This window comes from Colobus angolensis, unplaced genomic scaffold (assembly GCF_000951035.1).
Source record: "Colobus angolensis palliatus isolate OR3802 unplaced genomic scaffold, Cang.pa_1.0 Scaffold322, whole genome shotgun sequence".
In the NCBI taxonomy this organism is placed as follows: Eukaryota; Metazoa; Chordata; class Mammalia; order Primates; family Cercopithecidae; genus Colobus; species Colobus angolensis.
Window position 1 is genome coordinate 1981525 of NW_012116511.1, and position 18935 is coordinate 2000459.

General features: G+C 36.2%; 1 protein-coding gene across 1 annotated transcript in view; it reads right to left on the bottom strand.

Moving 5' to 3' along the window:
* LAMA2 (laminin, alpha 2) overlaps window positions 1-18935 on the bottom strand; it is a 613484-nt gene that overhangs the window by 259305 nt on the left and 335244 nt on the right. The window contains exons 14-15 of the mRNA XM_011951660.1: window positions 10547-10648; window positions 8179-8390 (exon numbers count right to left, since the gene is read on the bottom strand). Of these exons, the coding sequence (XP_011807050.1) occupies window positions 8179-8390; window positions 10547-10648 (314 nt within the window). The remainder of the gene's footprint in view (window positions 1-8178; window positions 8391-10546; window positions 10649-18935) is intronic.

Here is an 18935-nt window from a genome sequence, read left to right on the forward strand (position 1 = left end):
CAGTCTAAAGTGCTGACAATCACCACCAACCCCAAATGCTGAAGAGATATGAGAATGTTCTTCCTTGTCTCTTGGCTATGTGTTTTGATTTTCATTTTTTGAAGATAGATAGACATTTTTAAAATCATATAGTTAAAGGGATTTTTAAAATGGAAAACATTCCAATGACTGCTTGATTTCTTTTAGTGCTTAAACAAGGAAAGCAGAAGTAGACAATATTAACATTCCATCTCAGCTTTTAAATTGAAATAAAAGATGAAATAATTGTGTTTTCTTTTCCTTTGAGATAAACCTGCATGTTTGTCATCAGTATAAGCTAAACTTTCTCAAAGTGCTCAGTTGACTGACTTAGAATGATTTCTGGGATTTGTTTTTGTCCTAAATTAAATCCATTGTTCTCTGTATCTATGGCCTTCATTTTACTGGTACATTTTTACAATCTGGTGATGTTGGTGGAGTAATTTGGCATAGCTCATTATTTTAGAGAAAAGCTGGTTTGGCCAAATGGAAAATTGGAAAAAATGCTGTCACACACACATTTCTTTTCTTATTATGTATTCATGATTTAAATAAATGTTACCGATATCTTACTTGCTTTTCCTACTTTTGTGTAAAAGGACATTTTAAAAGCTTAATTATTAAGAATACAGTTTTGCGAGTCAAATAGAACAGGATTTATGTCCTTTATCTGATATTTACCAGCCTTGTGGCCTAGAAGAAAATAACTTATTCGTGCTAGACCTCAATTTTTTTCTTCTGTACAATGGAGATAATATAATAGTCCATACACCTTGAGCTTGATTTAAAAGGAAAATGAATATAAAGTTCTTATACAATATGTAACATACAGTAGGTTATTATGGAATACTAGACCTTTTATTAACCTATTTTCATTGACTGTTGAAACCAAATAAAAATGACTACATGAATATTACAAGAAATACACTTTTTACTATTTGTATCTCCAAATCATTTTGGTGTATGAAAATACATTTTAAATAAACTCTAAAAGTACATAATTAAATGACTACTATTGACTCATAATAATTACAGTTTTAAAAATTACTGATAGACATTTCATAGCATATGATATGCCATCTTGTAACCATAAGAAAGAAGGAACTGATTCTTGCTATGGCCTGCATTTTCAGTTCCTTTCTCAGGAGTGATGGTAGATTTTTATTGATCAGTGATTCACACTTACCAAATAACTTGTTAGATTTGGGAATCAATGCTGGGAATTTGGGAATCAAGCCAGAGAGCAAAGCTAAAAGGCTCATTACAAGGTGTAAACGTATCTTCAAAAATGATGATCTTTACCCAAATTGTAAGCTTTTCGGCAATAGATTTCTAAAATTTTCATTGCTTTTACCCCTGCTTTGCTAAGCCTAGACACTTGACAGTACTTTTGAATATGTTTGAGTTCATACATGATCAGGAAGCAGAAAAGGAAATTAACCCTGAAATCACCAAATATAGGCAGTTGGATGGAATCATCCTAGCGGCTGAGTGCTAGGTGGCACCGTCTAAAGACATGCAAATTACCTTTACCTGTAAATAAACTCATCCAACACTATTAATTGAGTGCTACCTTCTCTAGATGCACATTTTGGACAACCTGGTAGAAGGTCCTAGATTAGGTAAATATCACTGTTTTACAGTGTTTAGGTTACTTGTGTCATCTGAAAATCATTAAATGTTTTTTTCCCCCTTCACCAAGGAACCCTGTCAATGAAAAATGCAGTGTCACAGGCATTTCTTTTTCTTGTCATTAGTTCAGGTGCAATTCACGTCACATAAAATTAAGCATTGTAAATTATACATAGAGAGGAAGTTTGATGTTTGGAGTAGGATGGGCATTTTCAAACCTATTTAAAATTTAAAAAATAAATTGTACAATTCTGCCTTTTAGTACATTTACAATGTTGTGCAGCTACTACATACATCTAATTCTAAGACATTTTGTCAGCCCAAAAGAAAACCCAGAATCCATGAGGCAGTCATTCTCTATTCCCCTCTTCCTCTAACCCCTGTAAGCTAACAATCTGCTTTTGTGGCTATGAAGTTACCTATTCTAGATAATTTCACTGTAGCATGTATCAGTATTTCATTTCTTTTTATGACTAATATTCACTGCATGTACATGCTACTTTTTGTTTATTCATTCATCAGTTGATGAATATTTGGATTGTTTCTACCTTTGAGCTATCATAAATAACGTTGCTATTCATATTCGTGAACACATAATACCTATTTTCAATTCTTTTGGATATATATCTAGAAACAGAGTTTCTGGGCCTCATAAGTCTCCTTAACACAACAGGGTTTGGAAGAGTTACTAAACTAAAGACAGTACTTATGTTGGTATAAGCTTATGGGCTACTCCTTGAGAACAGAAACCTGTCCTGCCATCTATACAAGCAACATGATCATCTCCACACATGTTCAGTAGTTCCGTAGACTTTTGTTGAATGGGTGAATTGATGAAAGGATGGATGGATGGGTAGATAGACGAATAGATGTATACAAAATAACTGACTAAATACTTAAATAACAAATGAATAGATGAATGGAAAACAGTTCTATTACAATCAATGACTAACACACTCCATGACAAGGATACAATAAAGCCTACTAACCACATTTCAGACAAATAAAATCAGATAAGTAAAAGACAAATTACTTGTTTGATTTGACATAGAAAATGAATGGAAACTGTTATCGTTAGAACTTGAGGCCAGAGACCAGAACTCACCTGAATGTATTGTGAAATCTAACTGCCTGGAATTAATGGACTGTCACTTGATAAGCTTATAATTCCGATCATTTTAATTTCAGAATTAGATGATTTCATGGTTGATATACTAGTTGATTATCATATACTAGATCACTATAATTTACTAAACAGCAGATTGATTAACTGTATCTAGATACAGCCCAAGAATTTCTGATATAAAATTGACATGCAACACTTAAAGAAAGATTTCTGGAAATTTCAAAATAGAAGAATGAGCAATTGACTACTTTAAGAAACGGTTTTAAAAAAGATACAAAAACAAAAATATTTTCAGTGAACTGACAAATTTCATTTGTCTTTTGAACAACAGATGTTCCTCTCCTTAATCTGTGTAACCATTTTGAGCTATGAGAAACTTCAACACTCAAACATCCTTCCCAGTAATATTCCACATTAGTATTCACCGAGCAATCCCAATGTTCATTAGGTTCTGCTATTTGTTAAATGGGATTTTAATGTGTTTAATAGTTTCAAGTGTTACTCATGAAGAAGGCTGCAGTTTATTTTTTTTCCCTTCAATATGGTCATTTTCTTGATATCAAGCTGCATTCATTTAAATACATAATGTTGGCAGTAATAAAACACTGAATTTTGGAGATGCATGAGCTATCAAAGAATTGTCAACTAAGTCAAATGCTTTAGCTGACTTTCTCTTCTTATTTTTATGCCTTGAAAATACAGAAAAGATGATGGATGAAGAGAGAGGACATAATTATACAAGCTACTATGGAAAATATTGGAACTATTTCAGAAACATTGTCCTGGTGCTACTTTAAAGATTCTTCTCAATATTGTTGTTTTACTACATTTCCCACCAGAGTAAGACATGCTATCTTATACTAAAACAACCAGCTCAAAACATTATACTTTAAAACAACAAAAAATCCTTGATGTTACAATTGTCTTTTTTCTATACATAGAGAGAGCGAGATATTTTATCTAAACATTTTCAATCTCACATCAAGTAAGAGCAGTAACTGACAGAATCTGATACTTGTGCAGCAATTTATTAAAAGTGTATTAAATGTTAACACAAGAATTCATCTCTTCCTTCTTAGTTCTACCAGTATGTACTGTGCACACTTCTTCTGCACTATTTATATGCACTGTGCACACTTCTTCTGCACTATTTATATTATCATAAATGTACAGTATGTGTGTGTATATATATATATATATATATATCTGTCTTCTCTGCTGTCAAATGCCTTCTTTGAATTGAATGATCATTTGTCCACCTTTGTATCCTTATAGCCTAGCCTAGAATGACTGCTTCTTAATAGTTACTACTTACTGTCTACTATTTTCTGTGCACTATGATACAGGCTGAAAAGACATTTCATTTAAGTATCAATAAACAATGTAACAACTCATGTCTAGTCACATTTACAAATGAAGAATCTGAGGCTCAGAGGAGTGAAGAGCCTTGTCCAACATAATACCATTAGCAAAGGGTGCAGCATAGACTCAAACCCAAGCACGACTCCAAAACCAGAGATCTCTTTGTTACCCTGCATTGCCTCCCAACATATGCTAGATACTATTTCAGGTGCTTAATATAGATTGTGTTTTCACTTAATTGCCAATCTTGAAATTTAGACATTGTTTCTGCCATTGTATAGAAGAGGAACAGAGATTTAGAGAGATAATCATGGAAGGTGCTCAGTAAATATTTGCAGACTGAACGAATCGAATACTTACAGAATAGCATTGGGAGGTAGTCAAAGATAATGGGAAGGAAACGTAGGGTAAAATTTTGGCTGCACCTCTTACCAATAGCCGGATGCCAAAGGAGCTGCAAAAATCTTTTTAAGTCCTAGTGTAATCAGCAAAATGTCTTCAAAATGTAGTTATCCCAATCATTAACTTCAGAAGGCAGAGGTACACTGTGTGCCTATCAATACTATTTCTATGGTTATCAAAGACTCCTTTGCTTACAAGAATTTTTCTAGATTATTATATAAATTCTGTATAATCTTTTTTGATCCCAAACCCCAAAATTTACACTAAAAGTTGTGTAAAAATATCTTGCCTTGAAAATATTTTGTATTTATTTTCAAGCAATACTCATGAGTTGTATCAATGATAAAGTCATGATGGACTCGGTTATGCGGTGGTAACAAGTCCAAATTCTCAATGGCTTCACAGAAAACAAAGGCTTACTCATGTAAAATCCTCTACAGGCCTGGGTGACTGTTAGGGCAGGTGACCTCTGTGTGCTAAATCTGTATTCCAGGCTGTTCTTTTTTTTCTTTTTCTTTTTTGACAGAGTGTCCCTCTGTCGCCCAGGCTGGAGTGCAATGGCGCGATCTCGGCTCACTGCAACCTCCGCCTCCCAGGATCAAGCCATTCTACTGCCTCAGCCTTCTGAGTAGCTGGGATTACAGGCGTGCACCACCATGCCTGGCTAATTTTGGTATTTTTAGTAGAGACAGGGTTTCACCATGTTGGTCAGGCTGGTCTCGAACTCCTGACATTGTAATCTGCCCGCCTCAGCCTCCCAAATTGCTGGAATTACAGGCACGAGCCACCGCACCTGGCCCCAGGCTGTTTTTTAATCTTCTGGTTGCTGAGTAAGCTGCAGAGTCTCACATTGGAAATTCAACGTTTAACCCAGGGGGGAAAAAAATACATTTCTGCCACAGTTCATTGGCTAAAAAAAGTCATATGACACATCTACCCTCCAGGGTTAGAGAAATGCAATATCCCTTACGGATGAGATTGGAAATTTGGTGAACTCTACTAATGTCTACTGTAAAGTAAGAGAAAAATACATTTTGTGCAGAGTTCTGTATCTAATGTAGGTGCTTCATAAAAGCCTTTCTTAATTTAAAGACCAAGGATGTTACTAAATCCAAGGCTTGGAGAATTGAAAGGAGAAAGCTTTAAAGGAGAAAGATGCACAGTTCAGTTAGGTTGATTTCTCTTATACTCTTAAAAGAAGAAGGAAAAGTGTTCTACTTGTGCCTTCATCTTCCTAGTGAGGACAGTGAGAAGAAAATAAATTATTTTATCTAATGAGTATCAGGATTCTGGAAAAAAATGACAGTAAGAACTGTCATATGTATGGAAATACCAGTATGTGCCTTTCTCTAGAGGTCTCTAAGTCTTAATGGTATTTGGAGAAAACGTGATCCTTTGGGATGAAGTAGATAAGACAGAAATGCTTCATATTTGTATGCTGGGTTATCACTAGCCAAGTGCTTTTGCAGCTCTGTAATTCAATTCTTGCGGCGACCTTTTGAAGTTGGCAGGGCAATTGTCCTCCTCCTTATTTTACAGATGAAGTGATTGAAGTCCAAAGAGGTCAAAACCATACTTATGTTTACAACTATTAAATAGCTGACTTGAAAACAAAAGTCAAAATCCTTGACCCGCAGTCCAGTTCTCCTTCCGTTATACAATTCCATCTAACCAAAGAACTGGAGGAACCTAAGCCCATTTGCTGAAAGAACTGCCACGGAAGTAAATCCACTGTAAATATGTCTAAATATGAATTTTTGTTGAGCTTCAATTTACTCGTGCTTGCACACAAACAGTATACCAAGTCGGAAGCCTACTGTGGAAGACAAGTTGAAATCAATTCAAGTGATGTTTTGCAAATATGACTCAATCTACTAGTAGATTAAAGATAATATATAACAAGCTTACTGACTGACTCCAGATTCATGCTCACTTTCAGCTCACCTGAGTGGGTAGGAGTTTCAAATCTGACATTGGCTTTTACTTACTGAACCACAGTGCTTTAGGTAATATAGGTGACAGAAAGTAGCCACCTACTTGGATTAGTTCTTTTGTCATTTCACAGAGTCGCACTGTGAATGCATTCCTCCTATATGGCGAAACCTCAGAAGACTGCAAATGAAACCAGTGATTTTAAGATGGGTAGACACTGAAACTGTCTGACATAAATCAGGGGGAAATGTCTCTGTATTAACTAGCCTGAAAAGCAATGCTGACAAAAATAAATAAGGCCCCCTAGCCACTTTTTTTTTTTTCAATTTGGTTGTCATTCATTTTGAAAGCTGGAGGACTCATCTCTTTGTACTGTTTAAACATCATGACAATCTCTATTTACTAAATGGGAAAAACATAATTAATTCCTAAGTGCTGCTTCTCATCTCCATGGCATTTTAACCCAGCTTCTAGAAGAACTGCCTATGCAAAAGAGGTACATTGTTTGGCAATGGTTCTGTTTATGATTCTGCAGTTCTCTCCTTTGGGAAATGGTAATAATGATTAGACTAAGTTGAAATATTACCAGTGAAAGGCAAACTAGGCAGCACAGGAAAATGATGGGGCACAGGGAGGTGAGAGGTGGTGGTGTCAGCAATAAAAACTCCAATACTGGAGGCATTGCTTTCATTAAAGGTATACTGTGTTGTCAGGCTGGGGTCACATTTGAACATCTAACTTAATCTGATTTAGAAGGAATTTCCTATGACATCCTGTGTTACTTATTATTAGAGTAGAAAAGGAGAAAGGTAAAGAGCCCATTCAGACACAGTTGAAGTTAAAATTCTGTCAGATAAAAATGTCATTGTTTTAAAAATAAAAAAACATAGCAGCCTACAGCAGTTAATCAGACACAAGCAGATTTGGTTCAAGTCAGGGAGTTTGCTATTTAAAAAACAAGGGGGAGCGGGGGAGAACAAGAAAAAACTGAAACTGTTCTAGGTGATGAGCACTTTCCTAATGATCACATATCATGTTAACAAAGACCCTGAAAAGTAGGCATCAGTATATCCACTTTACACCGAAAAGAAACGTTCCTCGAGGTCTAATCACTTGCCCAAGGTCACACATACAATAAGCAATAAAGCTTATTGAATTTCTACTCAGTTTGGCTCCAAAGTTCATATTCTTTCCTTTATACCATGTGGCTGTTATAGTCTTACAGTGTTTTATAGTGAGATCGGTGGTTACTTAAATGAAAAGACTTATGTTTCTTATTACAATCTGTATACTATTAAGCCAGAAACTAGCTAACAACCACTGGAAGGAAATATTTTAGAAACCGCTTTCCGAATAAGGGTGCCCTGGAAAGTGTATCTTTTACTTTCCCACTCTGAGCCATCATAAAGGAGACTTTATTTTCCAATATAACATTTCTCAATATAGGAATCATTATTGATCACATGTTCTGACACAATTGTGAACGAATCATCAATAATAAGAAAAATCGAGACGAATTTATTCCGGGCATTTAAAACTGTAAAGGTTTAAGAGGAAAACCTTTCAGAAAACTAGGGCTCCGTTCTTATCTGCTCTTTGAAGACAGCAAATCCTAGGTGCCTTAAAAAATTCACTACCGGGGAGGCTCCTGCACCTTTGCCCCAAAGCAAATGTGTGAACGTTGGAACTGCAGTTCTTGATTTTACCTGAAGATGGCATCCATCCCAAAGCTGTATGTGATTTGTAGGAGGACTCTCTTCAAATTCGCAAGCACTGTCATAAATTCCTTTCTACTGACTGGAAAATGTGTGCCATGTATGGTAAATGATTCTTCTTTAAGTAACAATACATTAATATGTTCTTCAGATGGGTGCAGGTACACCTCATCTTGGGCTGTGCTGATTCTCAAGTCATTACCCTAAAGGGAGGAAAAAAAAAAGAAAGCAAAAAGGGTAAAACTGAAAAGAGGGTACAAAAGTGTCAAACATATCTATATTTGGATCCTCCACCCTCAATAGACTTTTAACTTTTTAAATTTATGTTTATTTTTTATTTATTTATGTTTTTTGGAGACACAGTCTCGCTCTATCCCCCAGGCTGGAGTGCAATGGCGTGATCTCCGCTCACTGCCACCTCTGTCTCCCAGGTTCAAGCAATTCTCATGCCTCAGTCTCCCTAGTAGCTGGGATTACAGGTGCCTGCCACCAAGCCCGGCTAATTTTTTGTATTTTTAGAAGAGGTGAGGGTTTTGCCATGTTGGCCAGTCTGGTCTCAAACTCCTGACATCAGGTGATCCACCTGCCTCAGCCTCCCAAAGTGCTGGGATTACAGGTGTGAGCCACCATGCCTAGCTTTAGTAGACTTTTATTTTCAGGTTGGCTTTCCCTATCATTCAGGGAATATATTTGTGGTATACTTGAAGGGAAGGCAATGCAATTTCAATATTAACCTTAGCCAAATGCATTATGAAGCATATGCTTCTTGCTTCTTGGTTTGGCATGATGTTAGTTCCCCATTAACTAAAATAATAACTACCTGACAACTCATAAACATATATGTGATTAAAAACACCTCAAATTGACAAAAGTGCACAAAAGTTACATGTTTCAAATATATTATTTTATGATGGATGTGGGTTGTGTAGAACAATAGGGAAAGAAACTTAAAACTGAATTAAGCTATTATTTTAAAGGAACTTTCTACTTGGGAAAAAACAAACAATAAAAGAGACTGCAGTCTAATTCTCAAAATAGGATAATGGCATCTAAGGAGTATATTGAATGACCTATGATATTTAGGTAATCCTTCTTGCCTTAGTTCATTCACATGAATGCTACGCAATTTCACCCAACACTTTGCATTTAGAGAACTCCTTTCATCTTAAAGGAATTCCAAAGTATACATCTAGTTGCCATAGATACACACACACACACACACACACACACACACACACAGAGACATAGAGAGAGAGAGAAAGAGAGAGCAAGAGCAGACCACTTCATCCAATACTGGAAAATGTCCATTTTGAGAAAAGAATTTTTTATTTTGTCATAGATTCACATGCATGAAAGTTCCAAGACAGAAGAACAACAGAGCCTGGTGCTAAATTAACATTTACCCATTTGGAATCACGAACATGCATGCACGTATGTGTCTCTGAATATGTATCAGTGTCGAGGGGAGGGGATACATTATTGGAAAGAATGGATATGATAAGAAAGGGTGGCAGAGAGCCTCTAAGGAAACTTCAGGCTTCGAGCATTTTGAAATTGCCTATGGCCCTTCAAATCTTGAAAGCAGTTTCTCCTGTACCTTTCTTAACTAAAACAGGATTTTGAAGTCGAGATTAAACTATCGCTAAATAAACAAGCTTCCTGTTTCATTTTATTTTATCTAATGTAATCAAGGAAGTAAACAATAAAATCTACCTGGAAGCAAGCTAAAATGAGAAAAACACAACTATGTAAATTAGCATGTACCTAAACACTTTCATAATATTTATATTTTGGAAACATGGTTCTTATGTTTGAAATTTCATTTCAAGTCTGGTCTAGAGTTCTCCTTTATCATTCAAACCCAACAAATATACTCAATCTTCTAGATATGTCTCAGAGTGAAACATAAGAGTGGCATTAAAAACTCCTAAGGTGGCCAGGCGCGGTGGCTCAAGCCTGTAATCCCAGCACTTTGGGAGGCCCAGACGGGCGGATCACAAGGTCAGGAGATCAAGACCATCCTGGCTAACATGGTGAAACCCCGTCTCTACTACAGAATATAAAAAAAACTAGCCGGGCGAGGTGGCGGGCTACTCGGGAAGCTGAGGCGGGAGAATGGCATAAACCTGGGAGGCAGAGCTTGCAGTGAGCCAAGATCCGACCACTGCACTCCAGCCTGGGTGACAGAGCGAGACTCCGTCTCAAAAAAAAAAAAAAAAAAAAAACTCCTAAGGTATATATTTTTAGTAGTCATGCAAGTCAATGTCAAATGAGGCAGGTAAAAAATACAGTACTGGTAACCTCAAGTAACATAAGGAAGTAACATGGGTGAACATCAATGATGCTCTCAGTACTCTACCTCTAAGATAATCATAAACTGGAGAACATGTTCTGTAACTTCTTCCTCTTCTTCCAGGTCATATGATATGGTAAATGTCAACTGTCCTCCTACTGCTGGGAGCTACAAGACAGAAGATGCATAATCATTACAGGATAGGAGATGGGCTATTAAATCATATTTTACTTATTGTTGTGTAAGAATTTTATTGTTCTAGAGGGCAGTATTTGCAAGAAGCAGAAATCACTGGAGTATGGAGTGGGAACGATAGGCATTTATTTAGGAGTAACCTTTTACAAACCTTACTCATCAACTGCAAGCCTGACATAAACATAAATTTATGTATTATTTTCCCCAGTATTGCAGGCTTGCTGAAATAGGTTAAATTCCATGAAGCCAAACACCAGACTCTCCTGTCATCTTCTTAGTCTATAGTTTGAGCTTTACAAATCCCAAACAGAGAACGATCTTTGTCAAAATTGGGGGATTTCTACCCATCCCTGAGGGTCACTCACTTTCTGTGAGTCTGTATTCTTTCAACAAAGACATCCCTCCATTTGACAGGCACTTTACATAACCCATACACTAAGCTGAGAAATGTTATTGGTCAAAGAAAAACAAAGGGTTAGCAGCAAGTTTTATTTTATATTAAAATTCAATCAAAACAGCCAAAGAAGGCATACTTTCCTCTGTGCAATTTAATAGGCTTAGTTTGAATAAATATTATCCTCTTTTCATTAAGTGAACTTCTTTCCTTCTAACATACATGCCAAGCCCCATGTAATATACACTTGAGGTTTACATTTTTTGACATTGACAGTCACCTTGTAGAAATTAAGAAAAAAATGGGAAAGCAAGATCATTTATAGGACAGGAATCAAAATTGAAGTTGTGAGTGACAGATTCAATGCAAATACTGCAATCCTTTTATTAAAATTCCACTCCAGCACTGTAAATAGAGACATTAATAAAACAAAGCTGATGATCTGTATTCTGCTGCTTGCTCTGCGCTGACATGCGGAGACCTGGCTTCGCAGGGTTGGCTCTCTATGGCCTTTCATGGCCGACCCTGACCAGAAAGCAATTCCGGGCTGGGAGTGCACTGGATGGAGGAGGAGGAACCCTGATTCCTCTTAGTGTTCCACAGAGAATGGCACATAGCTCGCTATGGCTGATTAAACAGGATTTTATATTACAGCTCTGCAATGTCTTCTAAGAGCTTATTATGTGGGGCTCTATAAGGAACTTAAATTCAGAAAACTGATTCCCCTAATCCACTGAGAAATGGCCTTATTCTAATGTCTTTTCACATGTAAAATAATAAACATCTGCCTCGACTACAGCACTTGGCATTATTGTGAGTAATGAGGGGTGAACCTATGTGGAAGATTTTAGGTTCTATTAAGATAAACAGCCAAAATTTCGCATAGCATACTCCAGATCAGCTACACATTTTCTCAATAAGAGGATTCTAGAAAGCCAGGAGAAAAAAAAGTTTTACATTGTATATATTTCAAAAAAAAAATGAACTATTTAGAATTTTCTAAGTTAATAAATATACTTGAAAGCAGGTTTAGGAAGAATATTGGGATATAGACCTACAATGTTCCAAAACTTTTGAGCTTCCAAATCTATTTTGATTATTTAAAATTTGAAGTACATGCTATTTTTCTTGAATATGGCTTCTCTAAAAAGGAAAGAAAAATATCAACTTAATATATGAAATCACCATATATGCTCAAATAAAATACATTTTGAATTAAGGATAATTTTCCATTTTGTCAATAAAAAGAGTCAAATTGTGGGTAATTTGAATGTCAAAACTGTTAGGACTATAGATGAAGTAGAAAAAGATCACCTATGATATCTGATTTGCTAATGTGTTTTTCATATCTATTTATAATAAAGTCACATATAATGCAAACTTGCAGCAGTCCCCAACCTTCTGGTTTCATGGAAGACAATTTTCCCACGGACGCAGAGGAGGGGTTTTGGGATAAAACTGTTCCACGTCAGATCATCAGGCATTAGATTCTCGTAAGGAGCATGTAACCTAGATCCCTTGCATGTGCATTTCACAGTGAGGCACATGCTCCTATGAGAATCTAATGCCTGATGATCTGATGGGGTGGAGCTCAGGCAGTAATGCTCACTTGCCTGATGCTCACCTCCTGCTGTGTGGCCCAATTCTTAACAGACCATGGACCTGTATAGCCCCAGGGGGTTGGGGATCCCTGACATAAAGTAAAATAGTAAGAGAGAGAAATTAGAGGTCGAGAAAGGGGGAAAGACGAACAAATAAATATGCAGAAAAATAGGGGTGCCTTACCCAGGTCAGAGATCATATAAAACATGAACTAAGGAATAGAAATAATTTACCTTATTCTGCTGAGGGCTAATAAAAATAGCAACAATAGTAAAACATTGTTTTAGCTCATATTCCATAAAATGATTTTTTTTGTAAACTCTCTTGTGTGTCTCTGATACTCATGTTTGTCATTATTACAACATATTTTGAATCACCTGGAAATTGTCATGAGTGAAGCTGTTTCACTTCCACTTAAGTTGTATGAAACACAGACCATTTAAAAAATTTTCAGGATACTGTTACTAGATGTTTTTTCCCAAGCCATGAGTACTCATTTACAATATTAGAATCAATATCTTTTTCAGTAACCCTAAAGATATGTGTTTATGATCACATTTATATAACCAGTTAGTCAAGTACTTACTTAAGTAATTCTTTCTTTCTTTACTTTTTGAGATAGAGACTTACTCTGCCAACAAGGCTGGAGTAGAGTGGCTCAATCTCAGCTCACTGCAACCTCCTCCTCCCAGGCTTAAGCAGTTCTCATGCCTCAACCTCCTGCGTATCTGGGACTACAGGTGTGTGCCACCACTCCTGGCTAATTTTTTGTATTTTTTGTAGAGATGGGATTTTGCCATGTTGGTCAGGATGGTCTCAAAATCTTAACCCAAGCAATCTACTCACCTCTGTCTCCCAAAGTGCTGGGATTATAGGTGTGAGCTACTACGCTCCGTCACTTAAGTAATTCTTAAAAGGATTGCTTAAGATATCACTCTGCAATTTAGAGGTTGTACCCCTAGGAATATTAACTTATTATTTTTAAAATTCCTTTCTTTCCATTTTTTCTTCAACTCCACAATCTTTCCATAGGCTGCAAAATCAAGCTTTACCTGGTGTTGTCTCCAGCTAATGTGTCTTCCCCAAAGAGTACATACCATTGTATAAGAGACTTTGCAATGAGTCAGTTACAAGACAACACTTTTTTTTCTGAAGGATGCTTTTATTCAGGGAAAAAGCTTCGAGAATATTCTGAGTATACATCATCCTTTCCTCTTGCTTTAGATGAAGAATTCTCTACCTCTTCTCCATCTGTCCACTCCTCCATGTTCCAGGTGCCACCTTTGTTTGGTGCCTCCTTGCCCTCGCTTCTGCACTCTCTTAGAAAACCTTCATTATCCTAATGTTTACTCTCTCCTTCAAATCCCATGTGCACAGGGTTGCCAATCTCTATTGTCTCCTCCAGCTCTCACCTATGGTTATTTATTAGTTTCACTATCAAACTTAGAGATATGGGGCATCACATTCAGTTTCTGTCTTCCCAAACATCCATGTTTTCTAATTTTTATCTTCTGTATCCTGTTGACTGCCTTTGGTACTCCATTAGAAGTGAGTCTTGAAAAGTCATTTATAAATTCTGTGTAGCAACCACTAATGGCCCTTTGGTTGAGTTTTATTCTTAATCTTTATGATTAAGAGTCAAGATACTTATGATTCTTGACTCCCTTGTCTTTCATTACACTGAATTTTCCTGGTACTCCTTCCCCTGCCCTGGTCATACCTCTGTCTCACTTATAGACACTTTTTTTTTTATTCTCCACTCAGTGATTGATATCTCTAAAACCTTTCTCACTCTTTTTTGATTATCATTTCATATGGATTCCATTCTCATAGATTAACTACTATGTTTTTACCTGGTCCACCAATCTATATCTTCTGGCCTGTCCTGTGTCTCTCTGTTAATTTTCTCTGGCCTGTATAAAAAAGTACCAGAGATGAAGTAACTTAAACAACAGAAACTTATTATCTCACAATACTAGAAGCTAGAAGTCCAAGATCAAGGTGTCAACAGAGTTGGTTTCTTTTGAGACCTCCCACCTTAGCTCATGGATGACTGCCTTCCCTCTGTTTCTTCACAGGGACTTCCCTCTGAATGTATCTGTGCTCTAATTGTGTCTTGCTATAAGAACACTAGTCATATTGGATCAGGGTCCACCCTAATGACATCATTTTAACTTAATTACCCCTTAAAAGATCCTATCTCTGAACAGAGTCATATTCGGAGGTACTGAAGATTAACACTTCAACATATGACTTTTGAGGGAATGCAATGTAGCCCATAAAAGTCTTTTACTGAATTACTTTCCAATACTGTCTTAAACACTCAACATACCCTAAGTTAATCTCATTATCTAGATCTTTCTGGGAGCCAAACTTGATCATTTTCTCAATCTCCATGATTGGGTCAAGCCAAATGCTTTATTTTTCTATTTTAAATTAGAAAACTCATAAGTGCATCATATTTTTTAACTTTATTATTTATATCAGATTAGTCCTTCAATCTATTCTCTTGAAATATTTCTAGTCTAACTTTCCATTCCCAATGCCGCATCACACCAACTAGGTCCTCATCAAGAATCTGAATTCATCTCTCTGACTTCAATCTTTTTGATGGGGACAGTTTAATCAGCTATTACACATGTTGTTGCACTTCCCTAATGAAGATTCTCCAGTGGCTCTGGGATCCCTAATGTCATTCAAGTTTCTGTGTAGTTTCAATGACTCTAGGATCTATCTACTCCCATGTTCACAAACTGTGTGTAGAAGTGCCCCAGGGTGCTGCAGTGAACTCATAAAGGCACAGTGGAATATTATAAACATTTGAAGGAAACACAGCAATACTAAATATCTGCTGGGCACTGCAACAACTAATTCAAGGTGGTTCACAAATTGAAACCTTAGAACATGCCATATTCCATTTAAGGATGTTCTCAACATTTTGAGCCATGTTTTTGCTTACTTGTACTTTAGGCCATCTTATATCTTATTAAGAAAGGTTTTCAGGGGAGACTGTAATTAAAAGCAAGAACTGCACAAAAGTCAATGTGGAAAAGTAAATAAGGATAGCATTATCCAATCTGATACTCCAGTTTGAGAAGGCATATACTGCCCCAAAGGTACCACATTCCATCAGTAAGTAATTCTGGTTATTTATGAAAAAAATTATTATTTTCTGTCCATTTTCTTTCTAAACAATTGCTAGGTTGTTAGAACATGAATATTTATTAAGTTGTTTGGCACTAACTACTTAAGAAATAGAACGGTGGCTTATTTCTGTTGGCCAAGGAGGTACTATGAAAGAATCATGAATACACTATGAACATTCTGAACTGAGAATGTTTGGGTATGTCTGATCTAGCTTCTTTTTATATTTATCCATTCTGTTACTTAGATTTTTAAAAACAAATTTCCTGTCAGAATTCTCATTCTTATAGCTCTCTGATCATTCAAATGCTTTTCTTTGTTTGCTTAGCTGATGTTTCACTAGTAAGAAGACTAAGAAAAAAAAGTTTTTTGTTATATTTTCAAAGTCTGATGAGGAGTCAGTGGCAACCACAGTAAATAAGGGAGCTAAAAGATTCCAAACAGGAGAACTCTGTATAAAAAAATTCATCCATTAACATTCATTGAAAATTTCTAACAAAATATAAGTGGTCTTGGTAAGTTATATATACTATATACAACTGTAATTTTCCACATTTTTGGACTTTGCAGACTCATTTATTAATTTTATGAGCCTTTCATAAAATTGAGCATCTTCGAGACTTTCAAATTAGTTCATTTTTGGGAACAAAATGGTTTCTCCGATTTGACAGAGCACTGTGTGTTCAGCCAATAGAACATTTCATTTTTTCCTGCTATTTAGGAGTGAAGCTGTCATTGTTCTATTGACTAGAGAAATATGGTTTTCCATAGGTAGAAGTAAGTGCAATTTTAGTTCACTTTGAGGTAATTCTTATATTTGCTGGATGGATTAGACTATATTTACTAGAGATGAAAATTATATCTCTTTTCAATACAAAGAGAAAGTGAATTTAGTGAGAGCAGTTCATTCCATTTCATAAGGGTCTCCAAAGGCTTGGCCTTTTCCCTCTTTCTCCATATCTACTAAAGGGAATTCTCTTGAGGGAGATTCAGATATCAAATTGAGAAGGCACTGCAGGAAAAATGTACCACCATTCCTGGAGATGGTTCTGGGCTAAGCCATTCACTTCCCTGTTCTTCAACTTCACCCCATTAAGAAAAGAACAACACAAGTAGCTGTTTCCCATGAGTACCTGTTTTAATTCTACCTTCAGGGGGAAAAAACCAGCTTGTTTACAAGTAATATTATCGTTACTATGCAATATATAACCTAATGTCACAAATAGCAATATAGTGTGCATGGTGCACATTGCATTAAAGATTTAATGAGGCAGGAAAGTTTTCCCACATGACTGGAAAAGGCTAAAAGGTAATTTATAAAACTAAGCTTCATAAAAGAATTTAGCAGTAGGCTACTAGTGGTCTGGCCTCTTTTTATTTTCCTCTCAAACTCAAGAAATATGAATTGAGAAATGAAGGATGGGATAGCCTATTGAGGACAATGTATCTGGAGAGGAAATCCTTTTCATGAAATATGCCTGGAACATTTGGTTCTCTGATGTCAGATTATCATCACTGTTATTTCACTAAATGGGGTGTAAAATCTAATATTTGCTTTTGCTTACCAGAGCAAATATTTCAGGAGGGATACACAAAAATCAAATGAGAAAAAGGCTTTGTAATAGCAAGCAGGATAAATTAAACATACCTGTCAATTTCCATTCAGGATCACAAACAGGGCAAGCGATTCATCTTCTTAGATCCCAAAGCCCCTGAGTCTTAAACTCTGAAAAGGTATCCCTCCCATAAAAGTGTTTATTCACGCATCTATTTGTAGAGCTCTCTTTTATCATAGAAACAGTGTTTCACTTCAAGGTTTTCTTATTTCCTTCAGTGTGTTTATAAATTTGAGATAAGAACAGATTTCTCTTCTTTAAAAGCTCAATAATTATTAGAATAGAACATAAACAAGAGGATTGTAGAATTAGAGAACAGGCAGAATTTGCATGAGAGGTTTTAAAGTTACATCATCCTTAATGCATAGAAAATGGACCAGAGTTGTAGGTGTCAAACACAGACAATACATTCTAGAAAAGTTGGTTTAGAAGAGAAGAAACTGAGTTATGCAGTCCAGGGGAGACAAATAAAACACCTCGAGGAAACATTCTGCCTGCCTGCATTCATTTCTCTCTTCCTCCTTTTTTCCCCTTCCTATCTGCTTTTCTTGCCCTCTTTTTTTTCTCCTGTTACCCATCTTCTCCTTAGCTTTCTTCTTCATCTCCTTCTCCTCTTCCTCCTTCTTCTTCTTTTCTTTTTCTTTTTCTTCTAATGTCTAATTAGACTGTTTTGATAGCATTTCTTTTCACAATAACTATGTCCTTTTACACGTGCAGTAATTAGAAATGGCTGGGAAAAGGCTTGAATTTGGGATTTTTTTTTTCCTTTTCAATGTGACTACTACAATCAGTTTAACCTGATAAGATAATCTGTATTGGGTGACCTGAATTGCAGAAGTATAAAAGGTAGTGATGAAAACTATGAATGTGACAGGGTCAAGGACACAGTTCTGGGACACCACCAGAGATACTGCCTCAAGTATAAATAGCACTGATTGCTTATCAGTGTCCTAGAAGCTCAGCCCTTCCACCGCCCACAGGACTACTCACTCATATTATTTCTTCCCAATTTCACATAACTCCACATTCTCATAAACTACAGCCTAGTCAATATACAATAAACAAAACCCAATTCAATGTTTCTTATTGTTAAGGCCAAGAGATATTCATTACAGTGCTTTGATTGTCAGGGGGAAAAAGAATAACTATGAAAGACATATAGAGAGGAATGAGAGGCCAACAGGAATTTCTCATACAAATTTTTGTCAAAATGTTTATTCACTTGAATAGCACTAACCTATCTTGAGCATGTGTTTTGTCTGCTGTGTTCAAAGACCCAATTCAAGGACTTCATGTATAAAACATCAAAAGCAATGGCAACAAAAGCCAAACTTGACAAATGGGATCTAATTAAACTAAAGAGCTTCTGGACAGCAAAAGAAACTACTATCAGAGTGAACAGGCAACCTACAGAATGGAAGAAAATCTTTGAAATCTACTCATCTGACAAAGGGCTAATATCCAGAATCTACAAAGAACTCAAACAAATCAAAAAGTGGGTGAA